The sequence below is a fragment of the Erythrolamprus reginae genome, chromosome 2 (genome assembly GCF_031021105.1).
Source record: "Erythrolamprus reginae isolate rEryReg1 chromosome 2, rEryReg1.hap1, whole genome shotgun sequence".
Classification (NCBI taxonomy): domain Eukaryota; kingdom Metazoa; phylum Chordata; class Lepidosauria; order Squamata; family Dipsadidae; genus Erythrolamprus; species Erythrolamprus reginae.
Genome location: NC_091951.1, coordinates 19,684,344 through 19,701,325, shown reverse-complemented (window position 1 = coordinate 19,701,325; position 16,982 = coordinate 19,684,344). Strand labels below are relative to the sequence as shown.

Genomic DNA, 16,982 nt, shown 5'->3' with positions numbered 1-16,982 from the left:
TATAAATACTTGATTGCCCATAAAAATATAGATTTGACTTTAAAGGACAACATGATAAGTTGGTGCAATAATATTGGTAAAGAAATAGATATAGATACATGGGAAAAGGTTTGGACTTCAAATTGGAAAATGACAAAATCAGTTTCTTTAAAAGAAAATCAAATCAAAATGTTTTATAGGTGGCACCTCCCACCAAATAGGATAGCAAAAATGTTCCCAAAGATTTCCCCCTTATGTTGGAAATGTAAGAAGGAAATAGGGTCCTACTACCATCAATGGTGGATGTGTAGTAAAGCTAGACTCTATTGGAAAATGATAGAAAAAATAATAAAAGGAATTGTAAAGCAAGACATAGAAATAACCCCGGAATTTTACTTACTGGGAATTACTAACCAGACTTACAAGAAAGAAATTTTATATTTAGTTATACATATTTTGACTGCGGCTAGGATAATATATGCGCAAAATTGGAAAGGGGAAGATATCCCCAAAGAAGAAGAAGTTATTAAAAAAATATTGGATTGCGCTGAAATGGATATGATGACAAGACGGTTAAAAGATCAAGAAGATACGGAATTTTATGAAACATGGAACAAAGTTTATATATGGATTAACAAGAAGAAACAGTAAAAGGTTAAAATAAACAAACAAATAAATGAGTGAACTGTTTTCATAGAGATAAGATATGTTATATTAAAATTAGTTAGAATATGATTTTAGAAGTATATTAGAATTAGTTTATATATGAAGAACTATTATGAGAAGAATTTTAAAATTATATTAGAATTAGTTTATATATGAAGAATTATGAAAAGTTAAACAAATTATTTCTTTACATTTATAATAATGAATTGAATTCAAATATGTATTCTTTTTTCTGTATTCAAATTTATACTTTTGAAATAAGCGGGGAAAATACAACCCCATTTTTATGTTAAATGTATGTTTCTCTGTTTGTTTTTTGAAAATCAATAAAATTTATGGGGGGGAAAAAAGGAGTGCGACCTCACAACTGTACAGCGTGTGAGAAAACTTTTCCTCGTAAATCAAACCTAAAAAGCTGTCAACAACATTGGGAGCTCTTTTTTAAAACACTTCTTAATGTTTACCAGGAACTTCACACAGTGACAGAAGGGAATATTGTACAATTATTTGGTGTGAGTAAAACGTTTTTACAACTGAAGCAAAAGAACATCAGAAGGTACACCATGAGGCAAAAGGGTATAAATGTTGGGAGTGTTAGAATATTTTACTCTCAAAGCCACATTATAAACATCCCAGAGTGATTACACAAAAGAGTTATAAGTATCTGGAGGGTAGATATAATGTTTTGTAGAGTACAGGAAGTCCTTGACTTACGACCACAACTTGGAATGGATTTCTGGTCATAAAGTCCTTCAGTCATAAAGGAGAGTGACATTACAAGTGCACAGAGCGTGACAAAAATGGTACATACATTTTCATAGTCAATCAAAGCTGAGGAAGCAATAAAAAGTCCATTGCAGAGATAAATATATTCAGTTGTGAACAATGTTGAGAGCAGTTTTTTTCAATACATCTTAATGTTTACCAGGAATTTCATACAGTGACAGAAGGGAAATCGTAAAATTATTTGGTGTGAGTAAAATGTTTTTCCCTACTGAAGCAAAATAACCTTAGAGTGTACACAATGAGGCAAAAGAGTGTAAATGTTGGGAGCGTGAGAATATTTTGCTCCAAAGTCATATCATAAATTTATTGGAGTGATTACACAAAAGGGTTATAAGTATTTGGGGAGTAGATATAATGTTTTGTAGAGTACAAGAAGTCCTTGACTTATGACCACAACTTGTAATGGATTTCTGGTCATAAAGTCCTTCAGTTGTAAGTCAAGGAACCTGGTATTTTTTTAAATTTTTACTAGACACTGCTGATCCATGAGGAGAATTGAAAATTTACACAGGAGAAAATGGGGTGAAGGGTGGAATGAATCTGGTGGTTTATTGAGGGATGAAATTTTGTGGTTGAATCTTCTGACTGCGGATGAAGAGGGAAAGTTTACTTTTTCCTGTTATATGTTTGGAAGGAATTTTTCAACTTTTTTCATTGTCTTTTTCATATGTTCACAGAAAAATATTTGCACTAACTTTCTGTGTATATAATCCTCAATAATCCTTAATAAAAGTATTGTTCAAAATTATCAGGAGGGCCATTTTCAGGAGATGGTCTGGGTGGCTCAAAACAGACAAGATGGCAGCCAGATTGTACCATACTGTGCAGCCAAAGTGACTCTTGGACCTCCCTTGGATCAGAAAATGGGCTTCGAGGAGGAGGAGGAGGAGGAAGGCCTTCAGTGAGTCCAGGGCCCATGATTCCCAGCAGCTACTAGAGGAGGGAGCCACACTTCTCAGAGAAGGGACAGGAAACCTGTAACAAGAGGCTATCGGAAGATGCCTCCTAGAGGAGAGATGTGGAATTGTCCACAAAACTCTTGGGTGTGTGGAGGGGGGGGAAGGGAAATGAGGTGAAGGGGAGGTGCTTGCTGAGGGACCTCCTCCATCTTCTCAGGATGAAAAAAGGCAGCTCAACTGGTCCAGCAGTCTGTCTAACGTTCTGGAGGGAACCTTGAATCCCAGTGGGGTCTCTTTGCTCCCCCGTCCCAAAATGGCAGTAAATACGATAGGAGACACCCCCCCCATGAACTCTCTGGGCTTGAAGAAAGTCATCTCCATGCTTCTCTATCCGTCTTCCTTTTGGGGGGGGGAATCTGAGGAGGGGATCACAATAAGGATACCTGCACCCATAATCCTGGCCTCTCCCAGCCCTTTGACTCCCACCTTCCCTGGATACCCCAAATTTTCCTTCTCCCCACCAATCTCCATCCCCCCTCATTTTCTTTGAAGGCCTTTTTTCTGTCCACCCCAATTAGACCCCCTGTAGCCCCCCAAGAGCATCTTAAAGGGAGGGGCCCCAGCAACCGCCCCGAGTTTGCGGAGAGGGGCGGCATATAAATCCAATAAACCTAACCTAACCTAACCTAACCCCCCTCTCAAGGGAGAGTTTGGAAGGACTCAAACCCCCCCTCCAATAAAACCAGAGAGGAGAAGATTTTCAGTCTGGGGGGTTTGCAGCTTCAGGGGCTGCTTCATGCAAGGATCGGAGGGCAGTGCGGACTTCCTTTTCTCCCACCCCGCCATGATTCTCAACTTCAATCTCCCTTTCTCCTTGTGCCTGGAGGGGTAGGCTAGATGCCCCCTTAAGGTCTTTTGAGTCCAGGCTGGGTCTACTGAGATTTCAAAAGGGCAAAATGAGTGAACGGTGCAGTCAGGCGGTAGGAAAAGCAAATAGGATGCTTGGCTGCATAGCTAGAGGTATAACAAGCAGGAAGAGGGAGATTGTGATCCCCTTATATAGAGCGCTGGTGAGACCCCATTTGGAATACAGTACTGTGTTCAGTTCTGGAGACCTCACCTACAAAAAGATATTGACAAAATTGAACGGGTCCAAAGACAGGCTGCAAGAATGGTGGAAGGTCTTAAGCATAAAACGTATCAGGAAAGACTTAATGAACTCAATCTGTATAGTCTGGAGGACAGAAGGAAAAGGGGGGACATGATCGAAACATTTAAATATGTCAAAGGGTTAAATAAGGTTCAGGAGGGAAGTGTTTTTAATAGGAAAATGAACACAAGAACAAGGGGACACAATCTGAAGTTAGTTGGGGGAAAGATCAAAAGCAACATGAGAAAATATTATTTTACTGAAAGAGTAGTAGATGCTTGGAACAAACTTCCAGCAGACGTGGTTGGTAAATCCACAGTAACTGAATTTAAACCTGCCTGGGATAAACACATATCCATCCTAAGATAAAATACAGGAAATAATATAAGGGCAGACTAGATGGACCATGAGGTCTTTTTCTGCCGTCAGTCTTCTATGTTTCTATGTGTACATACATTCCATCCTCTGATCCTTCACTTGTCTTTTACATGCAGATGGCCATCTCCTGGTGAGTTGGTCTACCTGCCTTGTGACCTCGTTTGTGACACAATACAAATCCTCTCTTGTTTCCCTCTCCAATCAGTTTCTTCCATGAGGAGCAAAACAGCCTCTTTTAGAAGTTGGCTAAGGTGTATGTAGAGTGGCCGGAAGTTTGGAAACCCCTCCCTGCAGCCCCCCTTTCCTCCTGCATTTGCTGCCCTGGTTGAATTCACAAGTTGTTGTCCGAGCAGCAGTTCCCGGAGCGATGAAACCTTCTTCCCCCGAAGAACCCAGAGCTAAGGAGCCCACAGGAGCCCCCCCTCCAGACCCCACACAGGAGAGACGCCCTTTCAGCCCCCAGGACGCTTGACTGAAGGGAGGGAGGGGCTCCTTGATCTCCGGAAATGAGAGTAGCCAGGAAAACGGAAGGGCCAATGAGAATTCTCCCTTCTGCAGCGTCATCGGTGTCCGGGCGGTCTCCCTTGTCTTTCACCCCCACGAGGAGAGAGTTCTGCGCAGAGAGAGAGAAGCGGGGAAATTGTGTGTGTGTGTTTGTGTGTGTGTCCGTTCAGTCTTTTTTAGAAGGGGGGCGCAGCTCAAGGGGGTTCATGGCAGCCCCGCCCCGCCCCTCCCGAAAACTCCCTTCCCACTCCAGCCGGATCCTCTCTCAGCGGCACCCCCCCCCCCCCCCAAAAATTCCCTGGAATCCTCCGCTCGGCTCTCTCGGGAAAGGCGCAGCTTCGTTTCACGGGAGAAAAACGGGACATTCTTTCCTGAAACACGCGTCTCCCCTTGCTCAGAACGTCTGGACGGAGCGGTTCCTTCGGATTTTCCGCCCTTCAGCCCCAGATGTGAAGGAATTTCCCTCTTTCCCTCGGTCGGGATCCCCCTTGTTCTGGCAAGAGAGACTGGAAGGAAGACCCCGGAGTCAAGTTTGGCCGTTTCTCCTCCGATTTCTGCCCCTTTCTTTGGATAATTCTGCCGCCTGGACCTCATTCCAAGTCTCTCTCCCTCCCTCTCTTTCCCTCCCTCCCTCTCTCCCATTCTCTCTCTCTCTCTCATTGTCTCTCTCTTCCTCTCTCTCCCCCTCTCTCATTCTCTCTCTGTGTCTCTCTCTCACCCTCCCTCTCTCCTTCTCTTTCTCTCTTTCTCTCTTCCTCTCTCTCCCTTTCTCCCTCTCTGTGCCTCTCTCTCCTCTCTCTCTCTCATTCTCTCATTCTCTTCCTCTCTTCTCTCTCTGTCCCTCTCCCTCCCTCTCTCCTTTCTCTCTCTCTCATTCTCTCTTCCTCTCTCTCCCTTTCTCCCTCTCTGTGCCTCTCTCTCCTCTCTCTCTCTCATTCTCTCTTCCTCTTCCTCTCTCATTCTCTGTCCCTCTCCCTCCCTCTCTCCTTTCTCTCTCTTCCTCTCATTATCTCTCTTCCTCTCTCACCCTCCCTCTCTCCTCCCTCTCTCTCATTCTCTCTCTCACCCTCTCTCAATCTCTCCTCTCCTCTCTCTCATTCTCTCTCCTCTCCCTCTTCCTCTCCCTCCCTCTCTCCTTCTCTTTCTCTCTCCCTCTCCCTCCCTCTCTCCTTCTCTCTCTCCTTCTCTCTTCCTTTCTCCCTCTCTGTGCCTCTCTCTCCTCTCTCTCTCTCTCATTCTCTCTTTCTCTTCCTCTCTCATTCTCTCTCTGTCTCCCTCTCCCTCCCTCTCTCCTTTCTCTCTCTCTTCCTCTCTCTCTCATTATCTCTCTTCCTCTCTCTCACCCTCCCTCTCTCCCCTTCTCCCTCTCTCATTCTCTCTCCCCCTCTCTCAATCTCTCCTCTTCCTCTCTCTCACCCTCCCTCTCTCTCCCTCTCTCATTCTCTCACTTCTTCTCTCTGTCTCTTCCTCCCTCTCTCCTCTCTCTCTCATTCTCTCTTTCTGTCTCTCTCTCCTCTCTCCCTTTCTGTCTCTCTGTGTCTCTCACCCTCCTCTCTCCTCTCTCTCTTTCACTCTCTTCCTCTCTTATTCTCCCTCTCTCTCCCTCCCTCTCTGTGTCTCTCTCTCACCCTCCCTCTCTCTCCCTCTCTCTCTTTGTCTCTCTCCCTCCCATCTCATTCTCTCCTCTCCCTCCCTCTTTCTCACCCTCCTTCTCTCTCCCTCCCTGTCTCTCTCCCTCTCCCTCATCTCCCTCCCTCTCCTTTCTCTATCTCTCTGCCTCTCTCCCTCTCCCTTCCTCCCTCTCTCCCCCTCCCTTCTCTCTCCCTTCCTCTTTCTCATCCTCCCTCTCTGTCTCTCTCCCTCTCCCTCCCTCTCCTTTCTCTATATCTCTCTGCCTCTCTCCCTCTCCCTTCCTCTCCTTTCTCTATATCTCGCTGCCTCTCTCTCTCCCTTCTTCCCTCTCTATTCTCTCTCTCTCACCCTCCCTGTCTCTCTCCCAGCCCCTCCCCTCCCTCTATATCTCCCTCTGCCTCTCTCTCACCCTCCCTCTCCTCTCTCTCCCTCTCCCTTCCTCTCTCTCTCTGTCTCTCTCACCATCCCTCTCTTCCTTCTCTTTCCTTTCCTCCCTCTCTTTGTGTCTCTCTCTCACACCCTCCCTTTCTCTCCTCTTCTCTCTCTCTCCCTCCCTCTCTCTCACACCCTCCCTCTCTCCTCTTCCTTCTCTCCCTCTCCCTCTCTGTGTCTCTCTCTCACCCCCCCTCTCTCTCCCTTCCTCTCTCTTTCCCTCTCCCTCCCCCAAACTCTCCCCTTTTGGCTGTCCCGGGGGCTCTGGGGATTTGGAAACGATCCACCCAAAGGGTCAGAGACTCTGCAGAAACCCCACCCAGGCTCATGGACTTCAATAAAATATTTAAGCAGGTGGAACAAAAGTATATATATTGCTGGGATTTGCGGGCATTTTGAAGGGAACGCAGGAAACGAGGCAGCTCCTACACAAGGACGCGAATTCAGCCCCGCTTCCAACGTCCAGAAAGGGACACTCTGCCCATGGTCAGAGGAACCCTCGACACAGGCCCCATCGGAGGATCCCGGGAGGATTCGCACCACGTGGTCCTAACAAGGAGGCGAGAGTGGAGTGGAGAGGAGAGGAGGAGCCTAAGGGGCGGGGCTTCAAGGCGGGGGCAGATCCCCAGAGGAGAACAGAAGCACCTCCCCTTCTTTCCTAACGGCTGGATCTCCGCGTGTCCCGCTTCGCTCGAAGTGCATCGACGCTGGATCCCTCGGGAGAGGCTCCTGGATCCCGCTCGGCGCAGGTAAGGCTGCTCTCCCTCCTGCCAGGAGATCTCCCCGCCAACAAGAAGAGAGCTGCGGATCCCCCTCTTCGTCTTGCAGGATCTTCCTCGGGGAGATCCCGCTCTGGCGTTGCCTGCAGGGAGTGGATCCCTCCCATCCCTCCTGGGGGACAAAGGGGGCTCCGTCCCCGGGCTGGATCTGCCCCCTCCTCGTCCGGCCAAGGCTCCCCGGGAGACTCCGGGTGGATCCTGGAAAGAGCTTTGGGGAGATGGTTTTCAGAAGGTTTCTCTGCGGTCCGTCAGGCCTCTGAGCATGCATATATCCCGCAAGTGCAGATGGAAAAAAATGGAGCTTTTAAAACGTTTGTGGAGACTAAGCTCATTGCAAGAGGGAGGGGGGAGGGTTTGGGAGGAAAAAGAAGCTCAGATTGAATTGAGCCCCTCTTGTCTTAAGGTGCAACAATTTCCTCTTTCTTTCTTCTCAGTATAAAAGGTGAACAATGAAATCCTTTGCTTTTTTTGCTGAGGGTTATTTTGCTTCTGGTTTTAAACGCTGGGTAGAATCAGTAAAAATCAGCATTTTCCTTGTTCTTCCCTGAAGGGGCTGCGAAGTGGCAGCCGCTTCTTGGTGGGTGTTTTACAGAGCACAAATTCTAAGGAACTTTTTTGAGGCTCCTCTTGTAAAGCAGTGTTTCCCAACCTTGGCAACTTGAAGAGATCTGGACTTCAAATCCCAGAATTGGGGAATTCTGGGAGTTGAAGTCCAGATCTCTTCAAGATGCCAAGGTTGGGAAACACTGTTGTAAATAATAATAATAATAATAATAATAATAATAATAATAATAATAATAATAATAATATAATTAATAAATAATTAATAATTAATAAATAAATAAATGAATAATAAATAAATAATAAATAAATGATAAATAATTAATAAATAATTAATAAATAATAATAATAATAATAATAATAAATAATAATAAATAATAATTTATTAGATTTGTATGCCGCCCCTCTCCAAAGACTCATGAAACAGAACAAACTGATGGCCGGAAGGCTTTTCTTTCCTAAGTGTAAATATTTCCCAAAATGCCTATCCAAGGTAGTTGTGGTTACCAGGAAGCCTGGAATTCTTATGGCCTTGCAGCCTGCAAAAAGAATAGAATAGAATTTTTATTGGCCAAGTGTGATTGGACACACAAGGAATTTGTCTTGGTGCATATGCTCTCAGCGTACATAAAATAAAATATACATTTGTCAAGAGTCATGTGGTACAACACTTAACGATTGTCATAGGGGTCAAATAAGCAATGAAGAATCTTAGGATATAAGCAACAAGTTACAGTCAACATGGGAGGAAATGGGTGATAGGAATGATGAGAAAGAGCAGGAAAGACCAGCCCTTTCCCCACAAACTCTTCCCCACCTGAGCTCCCTCACCTTCCTTTCAGTTCATCTACCCACAACTCTACATTTGGTCCCTCTTGTGTTTCCATCTTGCTAGTTTCTTCCATTTTGCCTGATCAAAATTTTTTGATTTAATACAATTAAATATTAGTATTGACAGAGAAAACAGAACATCAGAAAGAACGAGAGTGGAAGAAATGTTGGAAATACATTTGAGTTTGGTACAAGACGGATAGGATTTAGATGACTATGGAAATTATTAGCATGATGAAAGATTTTAATAACAAATAATTAATATTACAATAATGTTTTTATTTGAAATTAAGCAATTGATGTGTCGGGAGTTTTTTATTGTGGGAAATTTCTTTATTTATTTATTGGACGTCTATGCCGCTTTTAAATTATTATTATTTATTATTTATTAGGTTTGCATGCCGCCCCTCTCCGTAGACTCGGGGCGGCTCACAACAGTGATAAAAACAATGTACTGTACATGGTAACAAATCTAATAATTAAAATCTAAAATAACAGTTTTACATTAAAAAATCTAAAAAGAAAAAAACCCCAGTATATAAAATACATACACACAGTCATATCATGCACAAAACTACATAAAAGAGTATAAGCAAAGATGATTGGCTTAATTATAGACAAAAGGGAAATTTAAGAAATTAGGAATTTAGGACATTTAGAAATGTTAGAATTTGGGGGGGGGAGTGAATGATGAATAAAGATTTTAAGTCAGGGGAGGGAGAAATACGACTTAGAATTAAGAGGCGTGAGAGATAATAAATATTCTGGAAGTTAAGTTATAGCGGTTAATTTGGGAATAAAATTAAAGATTAATTGGTGGTAGACCCAGAAGACAAAAACGAGGTTGGGAGAGGCAGCATCAGATGAGTAACATATATACCTACAGTAAAGAGTTATATAGACAGAAAAAATATAAACGTAAGCACTCTGGGAGAGATACGGTTAGATTAAAAATATATGGCACATGTCATCAGTCTGGTAAATATGACATGAACTAGGATAAGAAGCTCTCAGGGAGAGGTGAAGAGGGAGGAAGAGAAAGTAGAAAGATGAAGGGAGTGAGGAAGGAGTAGAGGAAAGTAGGAGGGAGAAAGAAGGAATAATAAGTGTTGGTTATGACCTATAAAGCCCTTCATGGCATCAGACCAGAATATCTCTGGGACCGCCTTCTGCCGCACGAATCCCAGCAATGTCGTTTGGCGGGACCCAGGAGAAGAGCCTTCTCTGTGGCGGCCCCGACCTTCTGGAACCAGCTCCCCCCAGATATCAGAGTTGCCCCCACCCTTCTTGCCTTTCGCAAGCTCCTTAAAATCAACCTCTGTCGTCAGGCATGGGGGAATTGAAATTTCCCTTCCCCCTAGGCTTATAGAATTTATACATGGTATGCTTGTATGTATGAGTGATTCTTTAAACTGGGTTTTTTTAGATTGTTTTTAATATTAGATTTGTTTACATTGTCTTTTTATATTGTTGTTAGCCACCCCGAGTCTTCGGAGAGGAGCGGCATACAAATCTAATAAATAAATAAACAAATAAACAAACAGCTAAATAAATAAATAAATAAAAAAAATAAGAAGAGAGGAGAAGTAGATAGAAGGAGGGGAGTGTGATGGAATGAAGGAAAACAGATTGATGAACAGGATAAAAATAGGTGTGAAACAGGATATTGATTTTTGATTGAATAAAAATGTATAAATATTGTATGTACATTATTGACATTTTAAGGTATAAATGCTGGCATAAAAATGGAAATTGTGGAGAGAAAAAAATTAAAATACAAGAAAAAGTGCATGGGACACCAATGAGGATGTTGCTGTGAACTCCAGAGAGGAGAAAGAGGTGTTCTTGGATCGTGAATGACCAACCTTTGGCTGGGATTCCATCCTACAGAGTTTGCAAATCTTGGCCCATCTGGAGAAGCAGATTCCTACACCTCTGCCGTCAGGCATGGGGGAACAGAGATATTATTTCCCCCTAGGCCTTACAATTTACGCATGGTATGTCTGTATGTATGTTTGGTTTTATAATAAGGGGTTTTTAGTTGTTTAGTATTGGATTGTTACATGCTGTTTTTTATCACTGTTGTTAGCCGCCCCGAGTCTGCGGAGAGGGGAGGCATACAAATCCAATCAATCAATCCATCCATCAATCAATCCATCAATCAATCAATATTAAAATAAATAAATAAATATTAAATAAAATAATAAAATAAAATAAAATAAAATAAAATAAAATAAAATAATAAAAGGGCCAATCCATTCAGGAGAAGTCACACAACTCATTGGTGAGGGTCATACCTGGCCTTGATCCAGGGAGATAACAAGTTATCCAGAGACCTCTTAACTGCAAATTTAAATGTGAGCAAACAAATCTTGGTTTTTATAAGCATTTTTTACTCTTTAGTGGACAAATGAACAATGTAGAAAAATAGGCTTTTGCTCCAAAGGTGCTGGATGAAAGTAAAATATAGTTCCATTGCCGTCTATGCATTGAGTGCTTTTGGTCAGCCGGTTGTGAATCCATCTGGTGGTGATCCTGTCTATCCCACATTTTTCTATCTTGCAGAGATGTCACGTGCCTTCCCCAAATCCAAGAATGTTGTGTCTACTGAATTTCCCTATTCCATTAATTCAGTCACTTGGTCAAAGGATGCAATAAGATTTCTCTGCCATGATCTGTTGTTGACCATCCAGTATTGGCTTCTAGTAATAGCTCTGCTTGTTTTGTTTTTCCATTGTTTTGCAGATCCCTTGCTTGATTGTCTTCTCCAGGATCTCCCCAGGGATTGATGTCAGGCTGTTAAAGCAATTTCAGGGGTCATTAAGCAGACAAAGCCCCAGGTAAGCAATCTATGGTTGCCTTATGTGGGAGGAGGGGCCACGGGTCATGGGCCAGTTAATGAAGAAGCTTTGGAGATGCTTTGGGACAGTGATTTTCAACCTTTTTGAGCTGCGGCACATTTTTTACATTTACAAAATCCTGGGGCACACCACCAACCAAAATGACACTATAAGAGAGTACATATTATACATATCCCTCCCCCCCCTTGTGTGTGTGTGTATACACACTCTTGAACCATTTCCAAAAGCAGGTGAGGGCTGGGGTTTTTTTCTCACTTATTCTTTGGGTGCTTTTTATCATATGCTTTAAATCAAGAGTCACTTCTCTCTTTTGTTTCTCTCTCTTTCCTCTCATTCTCTGACTCAATCATTTTCTCATTTCTCTTTTTTTCTCCCCTTTTTTCTCTCATTTCTCTCTCCCTCTCCTTCTCTCTCTCTCTTTCTTTCTCTTTCTCCCTCTCTTGCTTTCTTTCTCTCTCACACACAAACTCTCTCTTGCTTCCTTTCTCTCTTGCTTTCTTTCTCTCTCCCCTGCTCTCTTGCTTTCTCTCGCTTGCTTTCTTTTTCTCTCTCTTGCTTTCTTTATCTCTCTTTCTTTCTTTCTCTTTTTTGTTTCTCTCTCTCTCTCACTCACTCTTTCTCTCTCTCTTGCTTTCTTTCTCTTTCTTTCTCTCTCTCTTTCTCTCCCCTCTTGCGGCACACTGGTTGAAAAACACTGCTTTGGGACACCTTGCTTGGAAACAGCGTAGGACATGTACTTTGGAGAATGGCACAAGAAAGGAGTTTGGGATTATGCTTGTCAAGACCTGATCTCTCATCTACCCACTGCTTCGCTGAGTGACTGAGATTCCAGTCCCAATTGTAGTCATAAGTTGAATACTACCTCTACCGTCAGATGGCAACCAGAAGTGTGGGATGGCAGTTGTGGAGAGAAATGCTCCCGTGATCCCTCCTCTAACCACTTTGTCCTGGTTCCGACTAAGGATCCCAGAGGATCCAGCACTCTGAGATTTTAGGCTTCCTCAAAGAATGGCTTTATTGAGTTCATCATTTTTTGCACGGATGAACTTGAAATGACCTCTAGCTGTTTCTCACCCTTTCAGCATAATTAAACATTAGAGATCCCCCCTCCTCTAGGGTTACAGATCACATAGACCAATTAGATGTTCTTGCATCTCTTTGGCAACATGTTCCATTCTCCTGCCGGCCCCTGTTTTGTTTTGTTTTTTAATATATTTTACTGGTTTTTGCACATACATAATACAATACAAACAACATACAATGGTGCTCTGTGCATGTGTTTCCATCACCCGACTAAACATACATTCATTCATTCATTCATTCATTCATTCATTCATTCATTCATTCATTCATTCATTTATTCGATTTTTATGCCGCCCTTCTCCTTAGACTCAGGGCGGCTCACAAGATGTTAGCAATAGCACTTTTTAACAGAGCCAGCATATTGCCCCCACAATCCGGGTCCTCATTTTACCCACCTCCGAAGGATGGAAGGCTGAGTCAATTCCCCACGACCAATTGGGGTGTGTGTGTGTTTCAAATATTTACAAGTATATATTCTGTTAATTCCTCAGCTCTGATTTGCATTTATTTACAGTTCAAAGAGTGATCGGAGTTTATTTTTCACCTTTTTGTCGCAAATTTTATTTAACATATAATCTTTCACCTTTTCCCATCGTTCCATCAGTTTCTCCATTTTGTTTTCATTAAAGTTGTTTAATCTTATTTCCATAATTTCAAAGTGAATGTGATCCACCATGTACCAGTACCAGTTCTGTAATGTCCATTTTTTAGCCCCTTTCCAACCCAACACCACTACTGCTTGAGTGCTTTCCAGTGCTGCAGTTTTTATTTCTTTAAAATCTCTCAGTTCTCTTTGTTTAACTAATACCGCTATTTCTTTTGTAACTATCCACTTAATGTTTAACATCTTATTTATTTCGTTCTGCACTTCCTTCCAGAATTTCTGAACATCAGCACACTCCGAGAACATATGCATAAAAACTCCTTTCTTTTGACACCCATGCCAACAATTACCTTTCCCTTTCCCCTGGAAGTGTGCAAGTTGTGATGGTGTGTAATACCATTTATGTAAAATTTTTTCCTTCTCATCTCTCTAACTCCTAAGCCCCTGTTGAGACTGACCTTGGTTCCTATGAGATAGAAGGTTGTTTTGACTAGATTGCATTCTATTCTTCTCCCCCTTCCCTGAGCTGTGTGGCTAAGAATTTCATGATTCTGTGTCTCAAAAGGAAATATAATTCTTCAATTTTTTCTCCTTCTAACAGGGGATAAAAGATTGTAAACAAAGATTTACCAGCAAGCCAACTATCAACAGATAATAGAAAATCTACATAAGGCAGCAACCGCCATAGAGCATGGAGCTTGGGAAACCCTTGGATCCCCTGTCAGACACAAGCAGCCCTCTGAAAAACCACGGAAGAATCCATGAGGGCTCAGAGTGTGGGAAATCTTTTGCTCACAGGTCCCACCTTTTGACCCACAGGAAGGACCATGTGGGAAGTGGATGCAGTCAAGGTTTGCAGGATGAGAACTCCTTCTCTGGGAAAAACTCCAAAGATCTCAGAAGGCCCCCAACACTAAAAGCCTATAAGTGTGAGGAATGTGGCCATTGCTTTAGTCAAAAGTCAGACCTTCGTAGACATCAGAAAATCCACACTGGAGAGAAACCTTATCAATGTCTGGAATGTGGGAAATTTTTCCATGAAAAAGCCCATCTCAGAATCCACGAGAGACTCCACACGGGGGAGAAACCTTACAAGTGTTGGGAATGTGGGAAGAGCTTTTCTTGGAATTCAGGTCTTTGGCGCCATGAGAAGATTCATGCAGGAATCAAATCTTACAAATGCTTCGATTGTGGAAAAGATTTTAGCCAGAGTTCACATCTTCAGGAACATTGGAAAACACACACAGGGGAGAAAAATGAAAAGTGCCTCGAATGTGGGAAATGTTTTACCCAGAAATCAGCCCTGGTGGTACATCAGAGACGTCATGCTGGAGAGAGACCCTATGAGTGCACAGAATGTGAGAGAAGATTTGCGAGTTCTTCTGAGCTTTGGAGACACCACAGGTGGCACAAAGGAGTAAAACCCTATGAATGCAGGGAGTGTGGGAAAAGGTTTGATACACGAAGAGATGTTGAGAATCACGAGAGAATCCACACAGGAGAGAAGCCATTCAAATGTGAGGAGTGTGGGAAATGCTTTTCCAAAAAATCAAGTCTTGGAAAGCATCATAGGGTCCACACAGGAGAGAAGCCCTACAGCTGCCTAGAATGTGGGAAATGCTTTGGATACAAGGAAAGCCTTTGGAGACATCACAAAACCCACACAGGGGAGAAACCATATCAATGCATGGACTGTGGAAGATTTTATAGTGAGCAATCACAGTTTCGAGTGCATATAAAAATTCACACAGGGGAAAAAAACTACAAATGTTTGGACTGTGGGAGAACATTTGCTCAGTCATCTAACTTTAGACGTCACAGCCAAGTCCATACAGGAGAGAAACCTCACAAATGCTCAGAGTGCAATAAATGTTTTTCACGGAAATATAATCTTTTCATGCACCAGCAAATCCACATTGGAGAAAAAACAAAAATGTCTGGATTGTGGGAAATCTTTTACCCAACCTTCAACATTTCACAGGCACACCCTTAGTTATGCAGGAAAGTGAACTTAAAAATGCACAGAATGTGACAAAAATAGTATATACATTTTCATAGCAAATCAAAGCTGAGGAAGCAGCAAAAAGTCCATTGCAGAGATAAATCTATTCAGTTGTAAACAGAAGTTGGGAGCAGGTTTTTTCAATACAGTGATACCTTGTCTTACAAACGCCTCTTCATACAAACCTTTCGAGATACAAACCCGGGGTTTAAGAGTTTTTTGCCTCTTCTTACAAACTATTTTCACCTTACAAACCCACAGCCGCTGCTGGGATGCCCCGCCTCCGGACGTCCGTTGCCAGCGAAGCACCCGTTTTTGCACTTCTGGGATTCCCCTGAGGCTCCCCTCCATGGGAAACCCCACCTCTGGACTTCTGTGTTTTTGTGATGCTGCAGGGGAATCCCAGCTGGGAATCCCAGCGCTTCGCTGGCAACAGAAGTCCAGAGGTGGGGTTTCCCATGGAGGGCAGCCTCAGGGGAATCCCAGCAGCACAAAAACGGGCACTTTGGCTGGCAAAAGGGGTGAATTTTGGGCTTGCACGCATTAATCGCTTTTCCATTGATTCCTATGGGAAACATTGTTTCGTCTTACAAACTTTTCACCTTAAGAACCTCATCCCGGAACCAATTAAGTTTGTAAGACAAGGTTTCACTGTACATCTTAATGTTTACCAGGAACTTCACACAGTGACAGAAGGGAAATCCTACAATTATTTGGTGAGAGTAAAACATTTTTCCTACTGAAGCAAAAGCACCTGAGTTTACACAATGAGGCGAAAGGGGGTGAATGTTGGGAGCGTGAGAATATTTTGCTCCCAAAGTTACAATATAAAATTATCAGAGTGATTACGTAAAAGGGTTATAAGTATCTAGGGAGTACATATGATGTTTTGTAAAGTACAAAAAGTCCTTGACTTATGACCACAACTTGGAATGGATTTCTGGTCATAAAGTCCTTCAGTCATAAATCAAGGAACCTGGTATTTCTCTTAGTTGTTACTAGACTGTGCTGATTTTTTGGAGACCAAAAAATTTTGAGAGGAGAAAATGGGTAAAGGGTAGAATGAATCTGGTGATTTATTTAGTGATAAAAGTTTTGTTGTTGAATCTTCTGGCTGAGGATGAAGAGGGAAAGTTTTCTTTTTCCTATTATATTTTTGGAATGAAATTGTCTCCTTTATTTCATTGTCTTTTTTATATATTCACAATGTTTGTACTATTTTTCTTTCTGTGCATATAATTAGATTGGTAAATATTAGATTTGTCACTATGTACTGTTTTTTGCTATTGTTGTGAGCCGCCCCGAGTCTGTGGAGGGGGCGGCATATAAATCCAATAAATCTAATCTAATCCTTAATAAAAGTATCATTCAAAATAATCTGGAGGGCCTTTTTCACAAGATGGACTCGGTGGCTGAAAACAGACAAGATGGAAACCAGATTGTGCCATACTGAGAAGCCAAAGTGGGTTGAGGAAATAGCATTTGGACCTTTTTTGGATTAGGAAATGGGCTTCAGGGAGGAGAAAGGCCTTTAGGGAGTCCAGGGCCCATGGTTCCCAGCAGCTACTAGAGGAGGGAGCCATACTTCTCAGAGGAGAGGTTGGAAACCTGTTCCAATAGGCAACTGAAAGATGCTCCCTAGTGGAGAGATAGGGAACTGTCCCAGCGGGATCCATCCTTGGTGGGTGGTCTGTAGGAGAGAGGAATATGAGGGAAAGGGGAGGCGCTTCCTGAGGGACCTCCTCCAAATTCTCTGGAGGGAACCTTGAATCCCGGTGGGGGTCTCTACCCCCTTCCCAAAAAATGGCAGGAAATATGATAGAAGGGAAGAGACC

At 42.8% G+C, this 16,982-nt stretch overlaps 1 protein-coding gene across 1 annotated transcript; it reads left to right on the top strand.

Moving 5' to 3' along the window:
- The first annotated feature begins 13,836 nt into the window (after positions 1 to 13,836).
- Positions 13,837 to 15,138, top strand: LOC139159225 (zinc finger protein 160-like). Its single transcript, XM_070736572.1, has one exon. The coding sequence runs from the start codon at positions 13,837 to 13,839 to the stop codon at positions 15,136 to 15,138; it is 1,302 nt and encodes a 433-aa protein (XP_070592673.1).
- Positions 15,139 to 16,982: the final 1,844 nt, after the last annotated feature.

Excerpts from the sequence above, each read along its gene's own strand:
- LOC139159225 (XM_070736572.1), top strand. The coding sequence starts at position 13,837 with ATGGAGCTTGGGAAACCCTTGGATCCCCTGTCAGACACAAGCAGCCCT.